The 23640-nt window shown below is 29.6% G+C and overlaps 4 protein-coding genes across 5 annotated transcripts; 3 read left to right on the top strand and 1 right to left on the bottom strand.

Annotated features, from left to right (window-relative positions):
- The first annotated feature begins 4029 nt into the window (after positions 1-4029).
- LOC130979501 (1-aminocyclopropane-1-carboxylate oxidase homolog 1-like) lies at positions 4030-5955 on the top strand. The gene is made up of 3 exons (XM_057902957.1): positions 4030-4647; positions 4758-5079; positions 5440-5955. The coding sequence occupies exons 1-3, from the start codon at positions 4097-4099 to the stop codon at positions 5695-5697; spliced, it is 1131 nt and encodes a 376-aa protein (XP_057758940.1). The 5' UTR covers positions 4030-4096; the 3' UTR covers positions 5698-5955.
- Positions 5956-6621: 666 nt separating this feature from the next.
- On the top strand, positions 6622-11070 carry LOC130982908 (1-aminocyclopropane-1-carboxylate oxidase homolog 1-like). Of its 2 annotated transcripts, XM_057907042.1 has the most exons (6): positions 6622-7314; positions 7761-8085; positions 8296-8546; positions 9197-9679; positions 10187-10508; positions 10612-11070. In XM_057907042.1, the coding sequence occupies exons 1-6, from the start codon at positions 6779-6781 to the stop codon at positions 10867-10869; spliced, it is 2175 nt and encodes a 724-aa protein (XP_057763025.1). In that variant the 5' UTR covers positions 6622-6778; the 3' UTR covers positions 10870-11070. The 2 variants fall into 2 exon arrangements, with proteins under 2 accessions (XP_057763025.1, XP_057763026.1); XM_057907043.1 differs by lacking the exon at positions 9197-9679 and having other exon boundaries at positions 6633-7314.
- A 705-nt stretch (positions 11071-11775) lies between these two features.
- LOC130982100 (deacetoxyvindoline 4-hydroxylase-like) lies at positions 11776-14099 on the bottom strand. The gene is made up of 4 exons (XM_057905957.1): positions 13923-14099; positions 12906-13436; positions 12460-12781; positions 11776-12287 (listed from the first exon to the last, which is right to left on the bottom strand). Exons 2-4 carry the CDS (start codon positions 13427-13429, stop codon positions 12030-12032), a joined length of 1104 nt encoding a protein of 367 aa, XP_057761940.1. The 5' UTR covers positions 13430-13436; positions 13923-14099; the 3' UTR covers positions 11776-12029.
- Positions 14100-18283: 4184 nt separating this feature from the next.
- On the top strand, positions 18284-20569 carry LOC130982831 (pre-mRNA cleavage factor Im 25 kDa subunit 2-like). Its single transcript, XM_057906939.1, has 7 exons — positions 18284-18465; positions 18770-18815; positions 19146-19242; positions 19347-19420; positions 19666-19752; positions 19834-19944; positions 20168-20569. Exons 1-7 carry the CDS (start codon positions 18359-18361, stop codon positions 20234-20236), a joined length of 591 nt encoding a protein of 196 aa, XP_057762922.1. The 5' UTR covers positions 18284-18358; the 3' UTR covers positions 20237-20569.
- Positions 20570-23640: the final 3071 nt, after the last annotated feature.

Raw genomic sequence — 23640 nt, 5'->3', positions numbered from 1 at the left:
GAGAAAATGTCTGATTCTTTCTCTTCTATATACACATACTCATTCTCAAAAATGAACTTTATGTTATTTCATATTTTTTTTTTTGAAAAAAATAATATTCCGTAATTAAACTATTAAAGTGTATTAACTATAATTTTATTTTCCCTTTCTTACGTTATCTTGCAGATTTATAAACACAAATTATTTTGCTTATGAATAAAAAAAGAATATCTGTACAAATAAATCTGTACGATATAATTCTCCTAAAAATGATATTAAATCTCAGCATTTCTATTTTTATGGAGATGACGCCACGACCTTGTGTTATGTATGTTACTATATTTATGTGACACATCTTTGTTGAATGCGAAAGTATTAAAGGTCCGTTTGATTCTAACAAATAGGATAAAATACTGAGAATAATAATATATAAATGATAAAGATATAAAAATTAATATTTTTATATTTTTTTAATGATAAATTAAATGCAAGATAAATAAATAATAAAAAAATAAAATTATAAAAAAGTTAATAAAATAATAAAAAAATAAAAATAAATTGTGTTTTTTTAAGTTACGAATAAAATTTAAATCCGTAACTTTTAGACAGGTAAATATAAAAAAGATTATACCATTTAAGTTATAATTTATTAATAAAAATTGTGTTTTTATATAATATTTTTATGACATAAAATATACTAATTTAATATTTTAAAATATAATATTTTTATTTATATTTTATTTATCAAATTCGATTTTATATTTTTATATTCGTATTTTGTCATGGTATACAACCAGCCTTGTTACGTCCATATCTGACATGCATGAAGCACACATGTGTCATGTGTTAATGAAGTCACGGGCAGCATTGTCTTGTCCCCTTCCCTACAATCTTATTTATATGTAAAGTATTTTTTGTGAGGACACTAATGTTTAAAAGAAAGAAAAAGAAACTTATCGAAGAGGAAAAACAAATTAAATCAATCAAATTTTGCATCTACTGAACAAAGATCACGTAGTTCTAAACACTAGTTTCAAGTATACATAACATTTTTTTGGTTTGTTTATATTAACTTTCTAATAAATTAAAGAAAAATTTTATGGTGCCTATAAAGCTTATGTCCGATTTATCTAAAAAGTAAGAGATGAAAGGGTGAATCTATCTCACCATTTATATTTGTATCAAGTAGTTGAAAAATTAAACATGTGAAAAGACACCTAAATTAAAAAGTATAAAAGTTTTATATTAAAATTCAAATAGTAAAGAATAATTTAATTTTGAGATTCTAAAAGCTTAAGTAAAAATTCAACCTTATAAAATCAAATTTATTCATAGTTTATAACACATCATTTTTACAATGCATGTTCATCCTTCCATCACATCTTCCAATCACTTTAATTTCCTTCGTCACAAAAAAAAAAAAAATGTAGGGGTTCAACTTCATGTGTGACTATATATGAGAAATTAAGATGGAGAATGTTACGTGTATATACACACACAAAATAACTACAACATGGTATATACTATATAAAATCAATGAGTTAGTTAAAACGCTAGAATATTTTTAAGTTGTTGTTAGTAACTACTAACTAGTAAGTACTGCACTCTTCTTACAAACTAAAACAGAGAGAAAGAATTAACACATGATGAATAATTATGTGTAACATAAATTATAAATACAATACAATATTATAAATTTATAATAACTGCACAATACATAACGAGGATATCATGTAACGTATATTTAAACATAGTATATATAGTATAATTGCTAGTAGAAATCCATCGTTCTCCAAGCTACAAAGTGAGTTATGAATTAAACAAAGGTGTTATGAGAAAAAGCACTAATTATAAGTTGGCTGCTGATGCGTGAGTATCTTTTCTATCTTTTTCTTGTGAATTTATATTTGAATTGTTAAATTTAATTAAAATTTAATATATTTTAGCTACTATGAATACTACTTTGAGTTGTGTGTAATTCTATTTATTTCAGGTAGTATTTTTGACAAATTTCACAGAATTTAAGTCAAGGCTAGAGAATGGAGAGAGTGAAAAATGCATGCTGCCCCCTTTACGCTGAACTTGAAATTATTCAAGTTCAGCGCCAGCATCACACCTCCCAGAAAATACACGCGTGAACTCCACGCTGAACTTGACAATGGTCAAGTTCAACACCAACATGAAAAGCTCCAAATGAAGTACCTCTGCCTCCTCCACGTTGAACTTGAGATTTCTCAAGTTCAGCGCCAGTCCAACGCACAAAAGGAACATCTTGCGCATCACTCCACGCTGAACTTGAGAATTTCCAAGTTCAGCGTGGATTCAAGGAAAACAAAGGAAGCACACTGCCCTCATCCACGTTTCCAAGTTCAGCGTGGACCTGAATGAATCACATGGTTCCTACGCTCTACTTGAAGGCTTGCGAAGATCATTATTTATTTTGATTAAGCTTTAAAATTATTTTTAAAATAGGAAAAGATATTATTTAGTTTAAGAAATTGTAATTTACATTAATTAGGATTAGATATAAAAGGGAAAAGAATAAGCTCTTCAACCTCTTCTCTTCTCTTCTACCTCATTCCACAATTTCCAATTTTATGAATCCTAGTTTTCTCTCTGTACCATGAGCAACTAAACCTCCACTATTAAGTTTAGGAGCTCTGTCTATTGTAAGGATTGATACTATAATTTTTCTATTTTAATTCATATACTGATTTATAATTCAAGAATTGTTTTCGTTCTTTATTTTATGAATTTGGGTAGAACGGAAGTATGACCTTTGTTCTAATTGAGTTCTTGTATAACTTGGAAAAACTCTTTACTTGAACAACAGCTTTAAAACAATTTCTCCTAAATTTATAATTATTTGGACTTAACAGGATCCGTAACATATAATCCTCTTATATTTGGGTAATTAGTGTTTTTGTGGCATATAAACTAGAATTGAACTTCACCCTCTAATCGGAATTAAGTGACCAAGGAATTGGCGGTTGCTGAATTTTAGAGGAGACTAAAAAGGTCTAAAGAATTAGGGTTTAGTCACATGCAGTTTGCTATGAATTAAATCTTGCATGTTTAAAATAGTTAGTAAAAAAAGTCAATCCGAAAAATAGATATCTCTAAAGTTTTAATTGTTTCTTTATATATTATTCACAACTTGTTTACTGCTTGCTTTCTTATTTACTGAATATACTGTTTAATGCTTTTGAATTCTCTAAACATCATTTTCTATTTGCCTAACTAAGTAAATCATTTAACTATTGTTGCTTAGTCTATCAATCCTCGTGGAATCGACCCTCACTCACTTGAGGTATTACTTGGTACGACCCGGTGCACTTACCGGTTAGTTCGTGGTTATAAATTCTGCACTAGTTGCACTGTGGTGGCTTATGCTTGTTTTCATGGCCACTTCACCATGTATTGTACTATGTACAAAGTTGTTTACATTAGGAAAGGTGTCATGGGCAGGGACATTGCCAGGTGTTCCCCGTTTGATCACGGTTGCCGTCGATGTCTCCATCCAATCAGACCCTACCGCCGTGGCTGCAGCCACATTTTGCGTTGTAGGACTGAGCATGATAAAAATAATTCATTTTTCTATAATAAGAATTTTGCGGATCAACCCACCTCATTTGATGCATGAGGCAATCTTGTTTTGTTTGGAGGTTGATTCATCAAATCATCAAGAACTAAAATGGTGTGTGCTTCGGATTAATTTAAGTTACTTAAGATTTTGAATGGAGTTGAAAATCATCAATGTTGCACACTTTTGGTACTTATACTAGAGTATGAAAATAGTGTAATGTAAATTGCAACTTTATTTGTGAAAATTAACAGAATAATAATATAATATACGTTTATTAAGCATAGCTTTGATAATAATAAACACAAGGGTGTATTTATCATCTCTTAATTAAGTGTTGAAACTTCAAACTTCATCTTGGACTAATTGTTAAAAAAAAAAAAACTTTTTGATTAGTAAACCGTGAAGACTGAAGACTAAGAATAGTTTGGAATTGGAAAATTAGACAGGATAAGGTAACATAGTACTATTATTCAACCTTGGCGAACTCCTTTATACTCTGCATCATTACACTGTTGTTCTAGTAGTTCCTCCATGATGGAGTTAGAGGCATGTGCTGATAATGATAATGGTTCTTCTTCTTATGATAGAGAAGCTGAACTAATATCTTTTGAAGATTCAAAATCAGGTGTGAAGGGTCTTGTAGAATCTGGTGTCACAAAGATCCCACGCATGTTCTATTCACCAAACTTTGATGAAACCTCAACACCAGCAAGTGACTCAAATCTGAGAAGCATCCCTGTCATAGATCTTCAAAACATACACAACAATAATAATAATAATCTTCTTCATATTCAGGTTATTGACCAAATTAGAAGTGCATGCAAGGAGTGGGGCTTCTTTCAGGTGATCAATCATGGTGTTCCTGTTGATGTTCTTGATGAGATGATCAGTGGAATCCGTAGGTTTCATGAACAAGATGTTGGAGTAAGGTCATTATTTTACTCCAGGGATAAGAACAAGAATGTTAGGTATTTCTCCAATGGTACCCTTTTCAAAGCCCCTGCTGCTAATTGGAGAGATACTATTGCTTTTGTTGCAAATCCTAATCCTCCAAATCCTCAAGAAATACCACATCTTTGTAGGTAATAATCAATCAATGTTTCTAATTAATGCCAATTTTCTTGGGTGTTTTATGGTAATTTGACTAATTTCTTATGCTATTTTTGATGAATTGGTTGTTGTATATTTGTAGAGACATTGTGATAGAATATTTGAAGAGAATAAGGGAATTGGGGGTTACAATATTTGAGCTATTGTCAGAGGCTCTTGGCCTTAATCCTTGTTACCTCAAAGAAATGGGGTGTGCTCAGGATCTTTTCATGATGGGTCAATACTATCCTCCATGTCCTGAACCTCAATTAACTATGGGAACTAGCAAGCACACCGATAGCGATTTCATGACAATACTCCTGCAAGATCAGATGGGAGGGCTTCAAGTTCTTCATGACAATCAATGGGTTAATATCCCTCCAGTTCATGGAGCTCTTGTTGTAAATATTGGAGATATTTTACAGGTAAATGCAGGCAGTGCATAAAAATTAAACTCATTATATTATTGACATGTAAATGGTCTCAATTTTCTTGAGATAGCATATGGTTTATCTAACAATTAATTCAGAGAAAAATAAAATTGAGTGCATTGTGTAACCAAATTAACAAAAGAATAACGATGTAGACATTCCTTGTTAAATTTCATAACATTGATTTTATTGACTTGTTTGTTAAACAATGAAAGATGCAAATGTTTTGTTATGGTATTCACACTAACAACTCTTTTCTTAACTTCCCTTAATCCTCTAGATAATCAATTTGGTTTCTTAATTTCTTTTCATCATGCTTTTAATTTTCATTGCCTTTTCTTCTTATTGATGCAGCTTATGACAAATGACACATTCGTCAGTGTTTATCATCGGGTTCTAGCACAAAATACAGGGCCTAGAGTTTCGATTGCAACCTTCTTCATGAATTTTTCTACATCTGAGTGTACATCAAAGGTTTATGGTCCAATAAAAGAATTGTTATCAGAAGAGAATCCTCCAATCTACAGGGACATTACTATGAAGGAGTTCTTGGCACATAACTTTGCAAAAGGCCTTGATGGCAACTCTTGCTTGCATCCCTTCAGGTTGTGACTTGTGATGCAAACAAATAAGATATAGTTGGTTTTGCTCTGTATTTTACCATTTTTGATTCAGTCTTTTGCTTTGTTCTTTATTGTTGTCAATTTGTGTTTTGTGGTTTTCCTTATCTAGTGAATTTTAGGTAATTAAAGCCATGTTTATTGTGTATGCTGGCCAAAAGCATAGTTTATATAGAAGATATATGCTAGTTTGTATGTAGCTTTGTTATAGAATTTTCACAAACAGAAACCAATTTATGTTATATGGAAATGCAGTGATCTTTGTCCAATGCCAATCATTATGCAGTAGAAAGAATCTGATGCTGAGAGGCTTCTTTTGCTTTTATCATATTTATTTTTCTGACTTCTACATGGATATATGCTATAAAGTTATTTTTCAAATAAAAGAGGAAAAGAAAAAAAGGACAAGACATGGATGCTTGAACGAATTAGACATAAGAAAAAGGAACATGATTGAGGCATGGAGAGGGTTCAGAAAAAAGAAAGAAAGAAAGAAAGAAAGAAAAAGAATAAATAATCATAAAGATTTACTTTGACTAGTCTTTTAAAATTGAGCCAACTTTTCATAGACGTATTATTAATCAAAACAAATCAAATAAGTCTATACGTATCATTCTATCTCTAAATACATAGGCCTTTTTTATTATCATCCAAGTATACCATATTTAGCAAAGTAACATGAAGCAAGAACAAAAATGTAAGGCTCCAGTTACACTAAATTATTAAATACTTTTTTTTTTGTTGCCCACAGTATCTCCCAGTCCGACAAGCCAGGCCAAGGACCAATCTAGCCAACGGGTTGCTGCATGCATAAGGCAGTATTCGAACCCTCAATACTTACTTAAGCAGACGAATGAACTGACCACTCGACTAATTATTCCCAAAGTATTATGAACTTGATAACGATGGGCTGAGGAAACAAATGGTTGTCCAAGCTTTTATGAAGCCAGGCCCAAATGTGAACAAAATTCCAAAATATCTTTCCTTTCACCAACTCTCACATCTTTCCAAAGGACTCAATCTCAGGTGTCCTGACTCTAGATCTATTGTACTTGGACTGCAGTACCTTTCTGATGAAGGTTCCTACCATGGAGTTACAGTCAGTTAATGATTCTAATTGTGACAGAAAAGCTGAAGTACAAGCATTTGAAGATTCAAAATCTGGTGTAAAAGGTCTGCTAGATTCTGGGGTGACAAAGATTCCAAGCATGTTCTATGTCAAGTTAGACCCTTTAGAAAACACCAAACCAAGTGACTCAGATTTCAGCATCCCAGCCATAGATCTTCAAGACATAGACAAGAGTTCATCGTTGCGCCGCAAAGTAGTTGACCAGATTAGAAGTGCATCTCAGAAGTGGGGATTCTTCCAAGTGATCAACCATGGTGTTCCTGAAGATGTTATGGATGAGATGATCAATGGAATCTGTAGGTTTCATGAACAAGAAGCTGAATTAAAGAAACCGTTTTACTCAAGGGAGAACAGCAAGAAAGTCAGGTACTTCTCCAATGGCAAGTTGTTCAGAGACTATGCTGCTACTTGGAGGGATACTATTTCATTTGTTGCAAATCCTGATATTCCCAATCCAGAACAATTACCAGAAGTGTGTAGGTAATGATTTCTTACTTTCTAATATTAGTTTTGGATCTAAAACTTTCAAATGCTTATCCTTGAGTTTGATGATGATTCATTAAAATTACTAGGGTGGTTTCTCTTATTAATTGCTATTCATAGTTGAATAATGCTTGCTGCACCTCACTTGACACTTCACTTTGAGATAGCACTATTGATTGTTAAAAAACTCTACAAATGTGAGTAACATGATTTTTGATAACATATCTTTATATGCAACAAATTGAGAAAGTTATAGCTCTTGTCCTTCTTTTCTTTAATGAATAAGCAAAACACTTTTCTGGTAATTTAACTTTTAAGCACCTTTCTTGTACTTGTGACATGGCTTTTGATTAGTTAAGCTCACTTGTTCATTTCACTTGTTGGAATTGTAAACTTTTGACCTTTTTCTTATGTTTTTGATGAAACTCTTGTGTGTTATGCAGAGATATTGTGTGTGAATATACAAAACAAGTAACGGCATTGGGTATTATAATCCTTGAGCTGCTGTCAGAGGCTCTTGGCCTTGATTCTTCTTACCTTACTAAAGAGATGGATTGTGCTGAGGCACTTTATATTATGGGTCAGTACTATCCACAATGCCCTGAACCTGAGTTAACTATGGGACTTACAAAGCACACTGATTGTGACTTCATAACTATACTTCTGCAAGACCAAATTGGTGGTCTTCAAGTTCTTCATCAGAATCAATGGGTGGATGTTCCTCCAATACAAGGTGCTCTTGTTGTAAACATTGGAGACATTCTACAGGTAAATACTTAAACACTCCCTCCAGTCCACATTGATCAGTCATTTTGATTTTTACATTACCTTGGTAAATCAATGTAATACATAATGATGGAGTAGTTTAAGCTTTTCTAAAGATAAATGATCTTGAGATTGCATAAAAGTTCACCTATTCAATAACTTGATCATCAGAGAATGTATTGATTATATTTATTGAATTGCTTTTTTATGCAGCTTATGAGCAATGACAAGTTTATCAGTGTTTATCACCGGGTTTTGTCCAAGACGATAGGCCCTAGAATATCAGTATCAAGCTTCTTCATGAACTTCACCATATCTGAGTGTACATCAAAAGTTTATGGTCCAATCAAGGAATTGTTATCAGATGAAAACCCTCCGCGATACAGGGACGTTACAATGAAAGAAATCTTGACAAATTATTATGCAAAAGGCTTTGATGGCAACTCTTACTTGATCCCTTTAAGGTTGTGAACCAAATATAAGGTATTGTATTAACACTGATACCTTCTTGATTCTCAAGTAGTTAACTAGTGCCTGTGACTGTTGTTCTTTTAAATAAGCAGCATCAATTTCTAGATGCACAAGGCAAAGTCAAATATAATAATTGTACTATTGAAAACCATCATGAAATATTCCATCAATGAATACACTTTAAGCTTCTACTTTCTTCTGAAAGCTTGAATCTTTAGTACTAATCAGTTTTGCTATATAAGTAACACCAAGCATGTGATACCTATGAAGTATATTTTTTTGTCAATATTGTACAATTTTTATGTTCAACAAATGTGATACAAGAAATTGTATGATAAGAGATTATACTTAATCTTAATTAGGATTTATTCTCAAAGCATTATCAACTTTGATAATTATGGGCTGAGGAATAGTTGATCCAAGATTATATGAAGCCTTGGCCCGAAAATGAACAAAATTATTACAAAATATCTTCCTTTCACCCCTGTCCAAAAAGGAAAAAAATTTTCCTTTCACCAACTTTCTCATCACTGCAAGGAACTGAGTCTCAGGTGTTCTGACTCTAGAATCTAGATCTGCTGTACTTTTCTGCAAAATTTCCTACCATGGAGTCAGAGTCAGTTAATGATTCTACTTATGACAGAAAAGCTGAAGTACAAGCATTTGATGATTCAAAAGCTGGTGTAAAAGGTCTCTCAGATTCTGGGATGACAAAGATTCCTAGCATGTTCTATGTCAAGTTAGACCCTTTAGAAAACACCAAACCAAGTGACTCAAATTTCACCATCCCAATCATAGATCTTCAAGACATAGACAAGAGTTCATTGCTTCGCTGCCAAGTAGTTGATCAGATTAGAAGTGCATCTCAGAAATGGGGATTCTTTCAAGTGATCAACCATGGTGTTCCTAAAGATGTTATGGATGAGATGATCAATGGAATCTGTAGGTTTCATGAACAAGAAGCTGAATTAAAGAAACCATTTTATTCAAGGGATAGCAACAAGAAAGTTAGGTATTTCTCCAATAGTAAGCTTTTCAGAGACTATGCTGCTACTTGGAGGGATACTATTTCATTTGTTGCAAATCCTGATCTTCTTAATCCAGAACAATTACCAGCTGTGTGTAGGTAATGGTTTCTATTATTTTGGTTCTAAACCTATCAAATTCTTAAGCACTTGATGATGGTTCACTAAAATTAGTAGGGTGGTTTCTGTTATTAATTTCATTTTATAGACTATAGTTTATAGAAAGTTACATAAATTCACCAATTAGATGACATATCGGAACACTATAGATCGCAAACTAGTTCATCTATGGATCACCAACACCAATAGAGATAATAATGATACTAGTTACTCAGATTAATTGATACAACAATTTAATGTGCAAAAATTGAGGTAGAACTAGCTACAATTTTAAATAGGGGGGGGGGGGGGATGCACAAATGCGAGTGCATAATTTTTTTATAATATATCTTTATATTCCTTGCCTTTCTTTTATGATCTAAGCATAATAAGTATTCTAGCTGTTTAGCTTTATGCAATTTTTTATTGGTCACGGTCATCACTTGCTGCCATTGTAAACTTTAGACCCTCTTCTTATTACTTCGATGAAACACTTGTGATTTATGCAGAGATATTGTGTTTGAATATGCAAAACAAGTAAGGGCATTGGGTATTATAATCTTTGAGCTGTTGTCAGAGGCTCTTGGCCTTAACTCTTCTTACCTTAAAGACATGGATGCTGCTGAGGCACTTCATATTATGGGTAATTACTACCCACAGTGCCCTGAACCTGACTTAACCTTGGGACTTACAAAGCACACTGATTTTGATTTCATGACAATACTTCTGCAAGACCAAATTGGTGGTCTTCAAGTTCTTCATCAGAATCAATGGGTTGATGTTCCTCCAATGCAAGGTGCTCTTGTTGTGAACATTGGAGATATTCTACAGGTAAACTAATGTATTCAGTTGTAGTCTTATAGACTGTATTAAGATATATTGATTTATTTTGAAAGGTCTTTAGAGAATGTTTATTGAATTTTTTTTTATGCAGCTTATGAGCAATGACAAGTTTGTCAGTGTTTATCACCGGGTTAAGGCCAAGACAGTAGGTCCTAGAATTTCAGTAACAACCTTCTTCATGGACCTTACCACATCTGAGTGTACATCGCAGGTTTATGGTCCAATAAAGGAACTGTTATCAGATGAAAACCCTCCACTATACAGGGATGTTACTAGGAAAGAAATCATGGAAAATTATTATGCAAAAGGCCTTGATGGAAACTCTTACTTGATCCCTTTAAGGCTATGAACCAAATAGTTGTAATTGTTAAATAATGCCTATGAATGTTGTTGTTTTAAATAAGCAGCATCAGTTTCTTGATGCACAAGGTAAAGCCAAATGTAATGGCTATACCATAGAAAACCTTAATAGTTTTCTGTATCATGACAGTACTAAGTGTTGTGGGTGTAACATATTAATTAATCTCTTATGCAGTTATGATAGATGCCAGAGCATGTTTAACGTCCATTGACTAGTTTAACATACGTCAAATAAATTTTGAAAGGAAATTTATTACAAAGAAGACATTAAAGTTTCTGAGCAGGAAATGTTGAATCTCTCACCTTAGCATTCCTCATGAAAATTTTAAAATATATATTAATATTAGCTGAAATGAAAATAACCCACTTGTTGAACTCACACACACAACGAGAATGATACTGTTGGAACTTGGAAGAACTAATATTCAAGGATATAGCAAATAGTCTAAATTAATGAAGACTTGAAAAGATTAAAGTACAAGGACAAAAATTTAAGAACTATGAACTAGGATAACAACCAAACAGGAGGACAAAGGAACTTGACTTCTGGCAATACTCTGAAACTTATTTAAAAATGTGTTGTATAGTCTTTCTCTCATAATTAATTAAAATTAAGTACAATTTATTAAATAAAAATAAAATTTAGTATGGCTGAGCAAAAGATTGGACTTAATTTACAAGTGTTATAAAAACATTATTATTATTATTATTATTATTATTATTATTATTATTATTATTATTATTATTATTATTATTTACCTACATTATTAAAAATAACTACTATTTTTATTGATAGCATGAATAGTCATTCAAAAAGACAAAAGTAATTATATGACTATATAAAACATTTTATACTGTCAATATATAAAAAATAAACTATGTCATTGCATCAAAATGAAACCTTTTAAAGATTTGAGATGTTTAATATCTCAATTCATGGGACTTTTACAGCCCCTAATTTGATATTGCATAAATGACTCACATTATCTATTTACATACACCTAATGAATTTTGAAACGACTTTTATTTAGATACAAGACATGAGAGTTTCTCTAATAGTAAATGTTGAATATCTCACTTTAGAATCCCTCAAAAAAGTTTGTAATTAATATATTCTCATACATGAATATCCTTAACTCTTGATGTGCTTCATATCCTGAAGTGTTTTAGTGGAGAGACATCGTCATCTAGCTTTTTGGTATACGCCAGTTTAACCAAGTCTGGCATTTTCATTTCCTTATAAATTGGAGGATTCTCTTTTGTCACCAACTCTTTTATTGGTCCATACATTCTTTGACATTCATCCTGAACATGTTGTCTCAGAGAGCATGAAACCGAAACTCGTGGACCTACTTTCTGAGCAAGAACTCTGTGTTTGGCGCTCATAAACTTGTCATTTGTGATTAGCTGTAATCAGTACTAAGACATTAATAGGTCAATTGAACAACTTAAATGTTTGTTTAATTTTGTAGAAGATTATATACAACTAATACAAGGGTATATGGTTAACGTAGTAATACACAATTAGATATACAATATAAATCACTACCAAAAACATTGATGAATTTATTATAATCACCTGCATCATATCACCAAGATTAATGATGAAAGCACCAGGAATAGGAGTGACATCAATCCACTGGTTTTCATATAAGACTTGAAGTCCACCAACTTGGTCTTGCAAAAGTATAGTTACAAAGCCCACATCTGTATGAGAACTTAACCCCCAAGTGAGTTCAGGCTCAGGGCAAGGAGGGTAATAATGTCCAACCATGAAAATCCCTTCAGCACAATCTATGTCCTTAAGGTAACTGCGTTCTAGGCCTAATGCCTCGGAAAGCAATTCTAACAGAATCAGTGCCAGTTTTTTGACATGATCTAAGTATTTAATTGTTACATCTCTGCAAACATATCAAATTAAATCATCTAACAGTTCTCAATTTTCAAGTTTATACGATGACAAACTACATATGAATCTCTATCAAATCAACAACCAGGCTAGAGTTCTAGTCTTTCTGCATATACCTGCAAATAGAAGGGAGTTGGTGAGGGTCAAGGGGCCCTGGTGCCAATAGACAAGAGAGGGTGTCCCTCCAATTAACCTCTGAAGCTTTATAAAAGTTGAAGTTGGTGTTGTAGAACACTCTCTTTGAAATATCACGTGAATAGAATTCTCTCTTCACCTCAGCATCTTGCTCATGGAATCTACGCACCCCGTCAAGCATTTCATCCAAAACACACTGTGGAATGTCATGGTTGACCACTTGAAAGAAACCCCAGTTCTCACCCGCATCTTTGACTTTCTGAATGATCTCATGGCGTGAATTACCTTCTTCGTGTAATGATCCCAAATCAATAACTGGAATACTAACATTGGTAGCAGAGGAGAAGGAAGAAACGTTGACTTCATGGTTGTCATGAACGAATATCTTTGGTAATTTAGTCAAACCAGCATCAACAAGACCCTTCACACCTGCTTTTGTTTCATCAAGAAGCTTTAATTCCTTGTTCCTATCATAGCCTCCATCTTCATGAACTGCTTCCATCATGTTTCCTCTGTTTTCAATAAAATTTCTTCATTCAATTAAGAACTTAATTCATAGTATTTAAAACCTTGCATGTAATGTTTACACTATCTAGCCTCATCTTTTCCAGTGCTATCAAAATTCTAACAACAAATGAGTAAACAACTAAACCAAAAATTCAAAAAATATAATAAAAAGAAATAATAAAACCGATGATAGTGGGAATAAATTTAAGGGATGGATGAAGCATGAATTTAAAGAATAAGCTGGTTCAAATTGGTGGGATAGATGAATCCGCAAGAGTTGTCAAGTTAGCAACCGAGAATGGATCCATTGCTCATGTAAAACCGATGATAGTGGGAATAAATTTAAGGGATGGATGAAGCATGAATTTAAAGAATAAGCTGGTTCAAATTGGTGGGATAGATGAATCCGCAAGAGTTGTCAAGTTAGCAACCGAGAATGGATCCATTGCTCATGTATGATGTTACCAGATCTAGTTTGAATCAAATATTACCGAGTTGCAGTTGCAGCAGATGTGAGAGGGTGAGGAGACCGGGTTGCAGATATAAGACTCAGAAGTCAGAACAGAAGAGAATGAATCCCCGATTTTTTTTTTCTTTTTTCTTAAAAAAAAAGGGATTATATTGAATCATGGTACTATGGTAGTGACGGAGGACCGAAACAGTTTGAGATACGGGTAAATAAAAATGGACTTCTATAGTGATTAAGATAACGGTGTTTAAAGATGATTAAAAATTGATTTATAAATTAAAAATTAACATGTAAAATGGTTGATTATAATAAAAATTATTTTAAGAATATATTTTTGTGAATTACGTTAAAAATAGAAAAAGTTAAGTTATAAAGAAAAAGAAAAATATAAATACACAAAAGAAAAAAAGAGATGAAAAAAAAAGCTTTGAAGTTAATAAAAATAAATTTTTTATTTAAATAAATTAAATAAACATTTTATATATTGAAATAAATAATTATAAAAATTATTATAAAAATATATCTCCTAATATCGTATAAATGAGATATGTATATTTATAAATATAAAAATATAATTTTTGAAAATAATAAAAAATATTAATAATTTAAATTAGATCAAACTTTTATACTGTAAACGAGATAGGTGTATTTTTTCAAATTTCATATATTTTGTTTATCGTATATATTCATAATTATCTGATTTAAAATATAAAGGAGATAAAATTGAGAGACATATTTTTGTAATAATTTTATAATTATTTATTTTAATAAATAAAATATTTATTTAATTTACTTAAATAAAAAATTCCATTTTTTATCTTTTTTTGGTGGATTTATTATTTTTCTTTTTTGCCCCCCTATAATTTAACTTTTTCTATTTCTAATGTAATTCACACAAACATACTCTTAAAATGATTCTCATTCACATGTTAACTTTTAATTTATAAGTTAATCTTTGAATATCGTTGGATACAATTATTTTGATCACCAAATATGAGTAAAGGTTATTTAAAAATTTTAGTTAATTTTATTTAGAAATAAAAAATGGCATATTTTTGTCTTATAAAACTTATTTTTTATGAATATAATACTGATTTTTTTTATAAATAATTTGTTAATATTTTAAATATTTGTATATGAAAATCTTTTTTTTTAAGTAATATAAAATGGTTAATGTGTGAAATCAAATGGTACGAGGTATTATGTAATGCATATAACATAAATTTTTTATGAATAGTATAACATGATTATTAAGTTTTTTTTATAAAAAAAAATGTCTTCCTATATTTTTATTAATCCTATTTATTAAAAGATTATTCTATTTTTATATATTTTATGTTATAGATCAATCCATTTATTGATATTCAATGAGATTAAGTGGAATTATTATAAAAAAATTTAAAGTAAAATGATAATTAAATTGATGAAAATTTGTACTTCGAATAAAATAGTCCTTAAGAAGAAAAAAAAAATAACAAATAGATCCTCAAGGATGACTAACATCAAATACGTTCGATTTGTTTTTGTTAAGTGTTGATACAAAACGAAAGATCAGTGGTTCAAGGAAAAAATGTCAAATGTGAGGTTTGAGGATCTCGGTATTGAAAGTATAACTACAAATTAAAGAAGACAAATGCTAAGAAAAATGCTGTTGTTGATGATAATACAGGACATTGTGTGAACTCTGATCGTGCTGAAAATGCTGTAAAAAAGGTTAAAAATTATCCATATATTGGATCTCGTTTAGAAAAACTCTTGCTCACAATGAATCTGCTCAAGCTGCCCTGAAGGACTACACAATGGCACAAAAAAAAACTGAAGAAGAGAACTACAATGATTGAACAATGATAGGTCAAGATCTAGAACTAAATGTGCATAAGAAAAGTGTGAAATTAGAGATTCTAGAAAAATTAGGAATTAAAAAAGGTATTTGATTGAGGGTGAATAAAGACTAAATTATCTTTAACCTTTTGTATAAAAAAATCTAACAGAAAGACTGAATGTGTTTACTGTTAGTCTTCTTTCAAAATATATTTGTTTTTTTTATTTAGAACTATTCTATTCAAAATATAAATTTTTAAGGACTTAATTATTATTTTACACAAATATTTAATTTTATTTTAATTTTTTATAATTTTTTTTAAGATGAGAAATCCCTTTAGTGAGAAAAGATTTAGATGAGCCAAGTTATGTTTGAGGGTTAATAAATTTATTGTTTTCGTATTTATTTATCAAATTTTAGTTTAAATCTAACTTAAATAAGAAAAAATTATTATTTTTTTATATTTTATAAAAATTTTCACTTAAACAAATATTTATATAGAACGAACTATCAATTCGGTCCCTTTCCATATTTCAGAATGACAACACAATCTCTCACAATAAAAATAAAAACGATTTATTTCGGTTCTATCTTCTATTTTCGTGATACAATGCAGTCCCTATGGGTGTTTTACCGTTAACTTTGAACGGAAAACGCTGACGTCTCAGGTTTAAAAATAAACAGGGGTCTAATCGTCTTTAAATTCAAATTAGTTAGTGGTTTATTTGTCTTTATTCTTTAAACAATATCTTTTTTCAAATTATTTTTTATTATTATATTAATATTTTTTTTTTAATATTTTATTGAATATATAGTATAATAAGTATAAATTAATTAATAAATTATTTAAATTTAAAAATATTATTTATTATAAAACTAAATAAATAATTTTTAAATATAATTTTTAAATATATAAATAATAAATATTAAAATACGATTAATACATGAATAATAATAATTATATGATATAATATTAGTATTATGATTTAGATAATTTTTACAATAAAATAAAAACTAATAAACATATTATTTAATATATATATACAGTAAAAAATTTTTTGAATAATAACAAATTTAATTTTTTCTCTCTTTAAACTAAATCAATAATTCTGCACACACACACTCAAAACATCATAAGGTACATATATATCGATGGAAATTTATCAATAACACACATAGACCATTTATAAACTCAACAAACTCAAAGCATTAATGATATTATTAATCTATTAATAATACATATTCTCATAAGGTATATATCGATGAAGATTTATCAATATAAGAATAATGTAGATTCATTAAAATTAAATTAAATTTACATATATTTTACTCAAAATATTATTAATAAATTAATAATATTATTGATATTTTGAGTTTGTCGAGTTTATAAATGATTTTCATAATATATATATATATATATATTATGTTTTATTTTATTTAGTATTAGTAGCCTACTCTAAAAATTTTTACTATATATCAAATAATGTGTTTATTAGTTTTTATTTTATTGTAAAAATTATCTAGATCATAATACTAATAATATATCATAGAATTATTATTATTAATGTATTAACCAAATTTTAATCTTTATTATTTATTATTTATATATATTTAAAAATTATATTTGAGAATTATTCATAATAAATGGTATTTTTAAATTTGAATAATTTATTAATTAGTTTGTATTTATTATACTATATATTCAATAATTTATTAAAAAATATTAATGTAATGAATAAAAAAATTTAAAAACGATATTGTTTAAAGAAGAGAGACAACTAAACCCCTAACTAATTTGAATTTAGAGATAATTAAGTTTCTGTCTATTTCTAAACCTGATAGTCTGATACGTCAGCACTTTTCATTTAGAATTGATGAAAAACACCCACAAAGACCACATTATATTGTGTCACGGAAATAGATGATAGAAATCGAAGTGAATTGTTTTTGTGATAAGAAATCGCGTTATTATTCTGAGAAATAGACAGAAATCGGGTTGATGGTTTACTCTACTTTTATATATATAAACGAAGAGAATTAGCTTTGTTATACTATTTCTAATTGTATTTTATATACTATAAAATCTTTTACAATAAAATTCTTTAATTTGTTTAAACAATTATTTTAATATATATAAGGTATAGGTCGACAAAACTATTTTTCATATTATTATTATTATTATTATTATTATGACACAATTATTTATTCAAGAGTTATATAAATTATTTTATAAGTAATTATAAAATAAAATTTTATTATTATTATTTTAGTTATCTAAAATTTTATTTAAAAAAAGTTTATAGTATTAGATTTTTTGCACAATTGGTCTAGATATCTTAATTCTTAACAGTAATTATGCCTTTTTTTTAATTAAAACTATAATACTATTAGTTAGAATGTTTTAAAAAAGAAAAAAAGATTAAAATTTTTTTAAACCCATGGCATTTTTTCATAAACAAAAATAAAAATATATTAATTACGGGGAAAAAAAGAAATCGCAATTACGCAACGAGGAAGGGTATTTAAGATGTCAAAGTCTCTCTTTGACTTAGACCAAAAAAAAAAGTCTTTGAATTTGTTTCGCGTTTTTCTTTCGCGCTGTTTTTGTTTCCCACTTTGAAGAAGAAGAAGAAGAAATGGTAGTGAACTTATACCCTATTTCTCACTACGAATTCGGCCCCAAAGAGACCAAGGTTGAGAAGGACTCCTCCGTCGCCGCTCACTTTGATCGTATGAGAGAGATGTTCGTTTTCTTTTCACTCTTTCTTTCATTACTCGCTTTTCTCTTCTTTTCTTTCCCCTCAAACAAATACAAAATTTAAAACACTTTCTATACGGCTATACCCTCCTTTTCTTTTCTTTTTTTTTTTATTATTTAAAGTTGAGATTTTGACATGTTGCACTTTCTTGACATGATTTTGTTATAACGTTCTAGAGTCCACTGGGAATTTTATAGGGTTTTAGGTCTTTAGGGTTTAGGTTGGTGTGTTTGTTCTTTGTTGCTTATATGATGCATATGTTTTTTGCTTTTGTTTTATGAATTTCAGCTTTCAAAAAGAAGGAATGAGAACCAGCGTTGCAGGCGTCTTACTGGTGGGTTCACTTGTTGATTTAATGTTCTTTGAATTTAGCACTTTTGGTATGTTCTGCATTTTTATCACTAGTGTTTTTAATGTAACAATGAATCCCCTTCTGTAAGGTACTCTGAAATGTTATTTATAATATATTAATAGAATATAAATGATCATATCTTTTATAACACATGAGCTCATGTTAAGTTTGAAGCTGGAATATGAACATTGAGAAGGTGTCTAGCAGCATCTTCATAGGGGAGGTTATTTGGAATGAGTGTTGGGTTGTTAGGATAATTTCTTTGGTGATTCTGTTTGTTGTTCTATCTCAACATATGCTTTCATTTTGCAGGTACAAGAACACGATTATCCTCATTTACTACTTCTTCAAAAAATCGGAGAAACATTCAAAAACCTTCCAGGAGGACGGCTCAAGCCAGGAGAGAATGGTAGGATCTTGAATTTCCACTTGTTAGCATGATAAATTATCTGATAATAGGAGTTCTTGGTTATCCTAATCTGCTGTTTGTGCTCTTGTTCTTCAACTTGACAGAAATTGAGGGCTTGAAGAGAAAGTTGACTAGCAAGCTCGGTCCTAGGTTGCAAAATCTTGTGCCTAACTGGGAGGTACTGTTACAGTATTACTTGCTTTTTGGATGTATGGAAGAAATTATCTAGAGGCAAAGACTTGGACAAGTAAAACCGATGTGTTTGTAGAAGAATCGAAATGTTTCTGTCTTATGGATGAATGAATCTATGAAACTGGACAATTGTTTGGATTCTATACCTACTAGTGTGTATTGGATGAGTGTAATATTGTTGTCTTTCCACATTATATGGGCCCATACCAGAAGATATTGTTGATGTTGCAGATAGGTGAATGTGTGGCAAGATGGTGGAGGCCGAACTACGAAACCTCTATGTATCCACACTGTCCTGCTCATATAAAAAAACCAAAGGTAATTTACTACTGTCATTGAGTATCATGTACTCTTGATTTTGTTGGTCCGTGATTACAAGTATGCTAGTACTTTGTGCAGGAGTGCAGAGTGCTTTACATGGTCCATTTATCTGATAGTGAATACTTTGAGGTGCCGAAAAATCTAAAACTTTTTGCTGTTCCAATGTTTGACCTGTATGACAATGCTCAGGTATGGCAAATTATGTATGATTTATTTACTCTTTTTTCTTCCCGTTACTATGTTGAAAATTGTTTTGTAAATTGGTAGGTTGAAACATTTTATCATCAAATTCTCTATATAAAAACATTTCCATGAACCGAAGCTTTTGATTTTGAAGATGGTTTGACTAATCTTAAAGTTTGCATTAGAAGGATCATATGCTAATTTGTGTATCAATCAAACTTGGTTGCAGGCATATGGTCCCGTTATATCCAGCATTCCTGAGCAGATTTCCAGATTTGAGTTTAGAATGAACAACTAATGCATATTTGGAACTTCCATTGATTCTTCCATGCTGATAAAATACCATCTCCTTTGGCATTTCAAGAACAAGGACCTAGTTAATTCATTCTTATCGTTTGCATAAACCTGTTGAATGTTGAACTCGTCAGTTTCAAAAGAGAGAGTAGTCTATGTTTTGGTCACTTTGTATAGCTTTAGCCTTTTGAGATGATTGGTTAGTAGTTCTTGTTAATCCGTTTCTTGTACATATTACAACCATGTACAGATGTATTTGTGTGACATGAGGGTGCTGATATGTGACACAAGCATTTGATTTTACATTTACTGATATACATGTACAGATGTATTTGTAGAAGATTATATACAACTAATACAAAGTATATGGTTAACGTAGTAATACACAATTAGATATACAATATAAATCACTACCAAAAACATTGATGAATTTATTATAATCACCTGCATCATATCACCAAGATTAATGATGAAAGCACCAGGAATAGGAGTGACATCAATCCACTGGTTTTCATATAAGACTTGAAGTCCACCAACTTGATCTTGTAAAAGTATAGTTACAAAGCCCACATCTGTATGAGAACTTAACCCCCAAGTGAGTTCAGGCTCAGGGCAAGGAGGGTAATAATGTCCAAGCATGAAAATCCCTTCAGCACAATCTATGTAAGGTAACTGCGTTCTAGGCCCAATGTCTCCGAAAACAATTCTAACAGAGTCAGTGCCAGTTTTTTGACATGATCTAAGTATTTAATTGTTACATCTCTGCAAGCATATCAAATTAAATCATCTAACAGTTCTCAATCATAAGTTTATACGATGACAAACTACATATGAGTCTCTACCAAATCAACGACCAGGCTAGAGTTCTAGTCTTTCTGCATATACCTGCAAATACAAGGGAGTTCTAGTCTTTTTTTTTTCTTTCTTTAAAAAAAAAAAAAATTGGGTTATATTGAATCCATGCTAGTGATTGAGGACCGTGACAGTTTGAGATATGGGAAAATAAAAATGAAGATGGTGTCTGACGTTAAGAATAATGAGTAAAGGTAATTTAAAAATTTCAGTTAATTTTATTTAAAAAAAAAGGCATATTTTTGTCTTATAAAACTTATTTTTTATGAATATAATACTAATTTTTTTTATAAATAATTTTGTCAATATTTTAAATATTTGTATATGAAAATCTTATTTAATTTTTTTAAAGTAATATATAATGGTTAATGTGTGAAATCAAATGGTATGAGGTATTATGTAATGCATATAACATAAGTTTTTTATGAATAGTTTAATATGATTATTAAGTTTTTTTTTTTATAAAAAAAATTGTCTTACTATATTTTTATTAATTCAATTTATTAAAAGATTATTCTATTTTTATATATTTTATGTTATAGATCAATCAATTTATTGATATTCAATGAGATTAAGTGGAATTATTACAAAAATATTTAAAATAAAATGATAATTAAATTCACGAAGATTTGTACTTTGGATAAAATAGTCTTTAAAAAGAAAAAAAAAAGTAACAAATAGATCTTTAAAAGTGACTAACATCAAACACGTTATTGGTCACGTGTACCATTATTAACGGCAATGTGTTTATTAGTGCTAGCTGGGAATTAAAAACGTTATTGTTTCGAGCAATTCTTCTCCACGCTTTTAAGTTCAGAAATTCTCCTTAATCCTCTCCACATTTCTTTATTTACCCACAAACCCTAACAGACTATGAAAGCTTCCCTCCAAAACTGGTGACTTTTGTGATGATCTTACGATGTTGTAGAAGGAAGAAGATGGTGTGCTTTGTTATCATATTCATTCTCTAGATAATTTTTTTTTTAATAATTTTGTGTTTGAAAATTTGTGGTTTCTTTTTGTGTGGTCCCAATGGCATGATAAAACTGAATATGAGACTGAGGTAGATGATAATGTAACTAAGATGAGGAAGAAGGTAAAAAAATCAGAGGTCAGTGGTTCAAGAAAAAAAAAAGTGTCAAATGTGAGGTTTGAGGATTTGGGAATTGAAAGTATAACTACAAAGAAGACAAATGCTAAGAAAAATGTTGTTGTCGATGATAATACTGGACATTTTGTAAATTCTTATCGTGCTGAAAATATTGCAAAAAAGGTTAAAGATGATCCATATATTGGATCTCTTTTTAAAAAAAGTCCTGCTCGCAATAAATCTGCTCAACCTGGCTGAAGGACTACACAATGGCACAAAAAAGAGAACTACAATGATTGAACAATGATAGGTCAAGATCTAGAACTAAATGTGCAGAAGAAAACTGTGAAATTGGAGATTCTAGAAAAATTAGGGATTAAAAAGGGTATTTGATTGAGGGTGAATAAAGACTAAATTATCTTTAACCTTTTGTTTTATTCTAACATGTAACTTAATAACTAAGTCATTCTATTTAATATTATACATTAGTAACACTTTTAACATTTACAAAAAAAATCCAATAGAAGGATTGAATGTGTCTACTCTTTAGTCTTCTTTCAAAATTTATTTGTTGTTTTATTTATTAAGGATTATTCAGTCTAAAATATAAATTTTTAAAGATTTAATTGTCATTTTATTCAAATACTTAATTTTATTTTAATTTTTTATAATTTAATTTTTTTTACTTATATAAATAATTGTAATTTTTTTTAAGATAAAATTTTTTTTTAATGAGAAAAAATTTAGATGAATCAAGTTATGTTTGAGGGTCAATAAACGTATTCTTTTTGTATTTATTTATCAAATTTTAGTTTAAATCTAACTTACACAAGAAAAAATTATCTTTTTTTTATATTTTATAAAAATTTTCACTTAAACAAATACTTATATATATAAAGGGAGAGAATTAGCTTTGTTATAGTATCTTAATTGTATTATGTATACTATAAAATCTATTACAATAAAATTCTTTAATTTGTTTAAACAATTATTTTAATATATATAAGGTTTAGGTCGACAAAACTATTTTTCATATTATTATTATTATTATTATTATTATTATTATTATTATTATGTTATGACGCAATTATTTGTTTAAGAGTTATATAAATTATTTTATAAGTAATTAAAAAATAAAAAAATTATTATTATTTTAGTTATCTAAAATTTTATGTAAAAAAGGTTTATAGTATTAGATTTTTTGCACAATCGGTCTAGATATCTTAATTCTTAACAGTAATTATGCCTTTTTTTATTTTTTTAATTAAAACTTGTTTTAAAAAAAAGTTTAAAATTTTTTTAAACCCAAGGCATTTTTTCATAAACAAAAAAAAATATTAATTACGGGGAAAAAAAGAAAACGCAATTAGCAACTGAGGAAGGGTATTTAAGAATTCAAAAAGTCTCTTTGAATTAGACACCAAAAACAAAATCTCTTTGAATTTGTTTCGCGCTGTTTTTTCTTT

This window comes from Arachis stenosperma, chromosome 5 (assembly GCF_014773155.1).
Source record: "Arachis stenosperma cultivar V10309 chromosome 5, arast.V10309.gnm1.PFL2, whole genome shotgun sequence".
Taxonomy (NCBI): domain Eukaryota; kingdom Viridiplantae; phylum Streptophyta; class Magnoliopsida; order Fabales; family Fabaceae; genus Arachis; species Arachis stenosperma.
Note: the sequence above shows the minus strand (reverse complement) of the source record. Positions and strands in the feature narration are given on the sequence as shown.

What these genes read in the sequence shown, in the direction of transcription:
- LOC130979501 (XM_057902957.1), top strand. Translation starts at nt 4,097, where the DNA reads ATGATGGAGTTAGAGGCATGTGCTGATAATGATAATGGTTCTTCTTCT. An exon ending in GAAATACCACATCTTTGTAG is followed by an intron (nt 4,648 to 4,757) that starts GTAATAATCAAT and finishes GTATATTTGTAG; the next exon opens with AGACATTGTGATAGAATATT. An exon ending in ATATTGGAGATATTTTACAG is followed by an intron (nt 5,080 to 5,439) that starts GTAAATGCAGGC and finishes TTATTGATGCAG; the next exon opens with CTTATGACAAATGACACATT.
- LOC130982908 (XM_057907042.1), top strand. Translation starts at nt 6,779, where the DNA reads ATGAAGGTTCCTACCATGGAGTTACAGTCAGTTAATGATTCTAATTGT. An exon ending in ACATTGGAGACATTCTACAG is followed by an intron (nt 8,086 to 8,295) that starts GTAAATACTTAA and finishes TTTTTTATGCAG; the next exon opens with CTTATGAGCAATGACAAGTT. An exon ending in TCTTACTTGATCCCTTTAAG is followed by an intron (nt 8,547 to 9,196) that starts GTTGTGAACCAA and finishes TACTTATGACAG; the next exon opens with AAAAGCTGAAGTACAAGCAT.
- LOC130982100 (XM_057905957.1), bottom strand. Translation starts at nt 13,429, where the DNA reads ATGATGGAAGCAGTTCATGAAGATGGAGGCTATGATAGGAACAAGGAA. An exon ending in CAACTCCCTTCTATTTGCAG is followed by an intron (nt 12,782 to 12,905) that starts GTATATGCAGAA and finishes ATATGTTTGCAG; the next exon opens with AGATGTAACAATTAAATACT. An exon ending in ATCTTGGTGATATGATGCAG is followed by an intron (nt 12,288 to 12,459) that starts GTGATTATAATA and finishes TACTGATTACAG; the next exon opens with CTAATCACAAATGACAAGTT.
- LOC130982831 (XM_057906939.1), top strand. Translation starts at nt 18,359, where the DNA reads ATGGTAGTGAACTTATACCCTATTTCTCACTACGAATTCGGCCCCAAA. An exon ending in GCGTTGCAGGCGTCTTACTG is followed by an intron (nt 18,816 to 19,145) that starts GTGGGTTCACTT and finishes TTCATTTTGCAG; the next exon opens with GTACAAGAACACGATTATCC. An exon ending in ACCTGTATGACAATGCTCAG is followed by an intron (nt 19,945 to 20,167) that starts GTATGGCAAATT and finishes ACTTGGTTGCAG; the next exon opens with GCATATGGTCCCGTTATATC.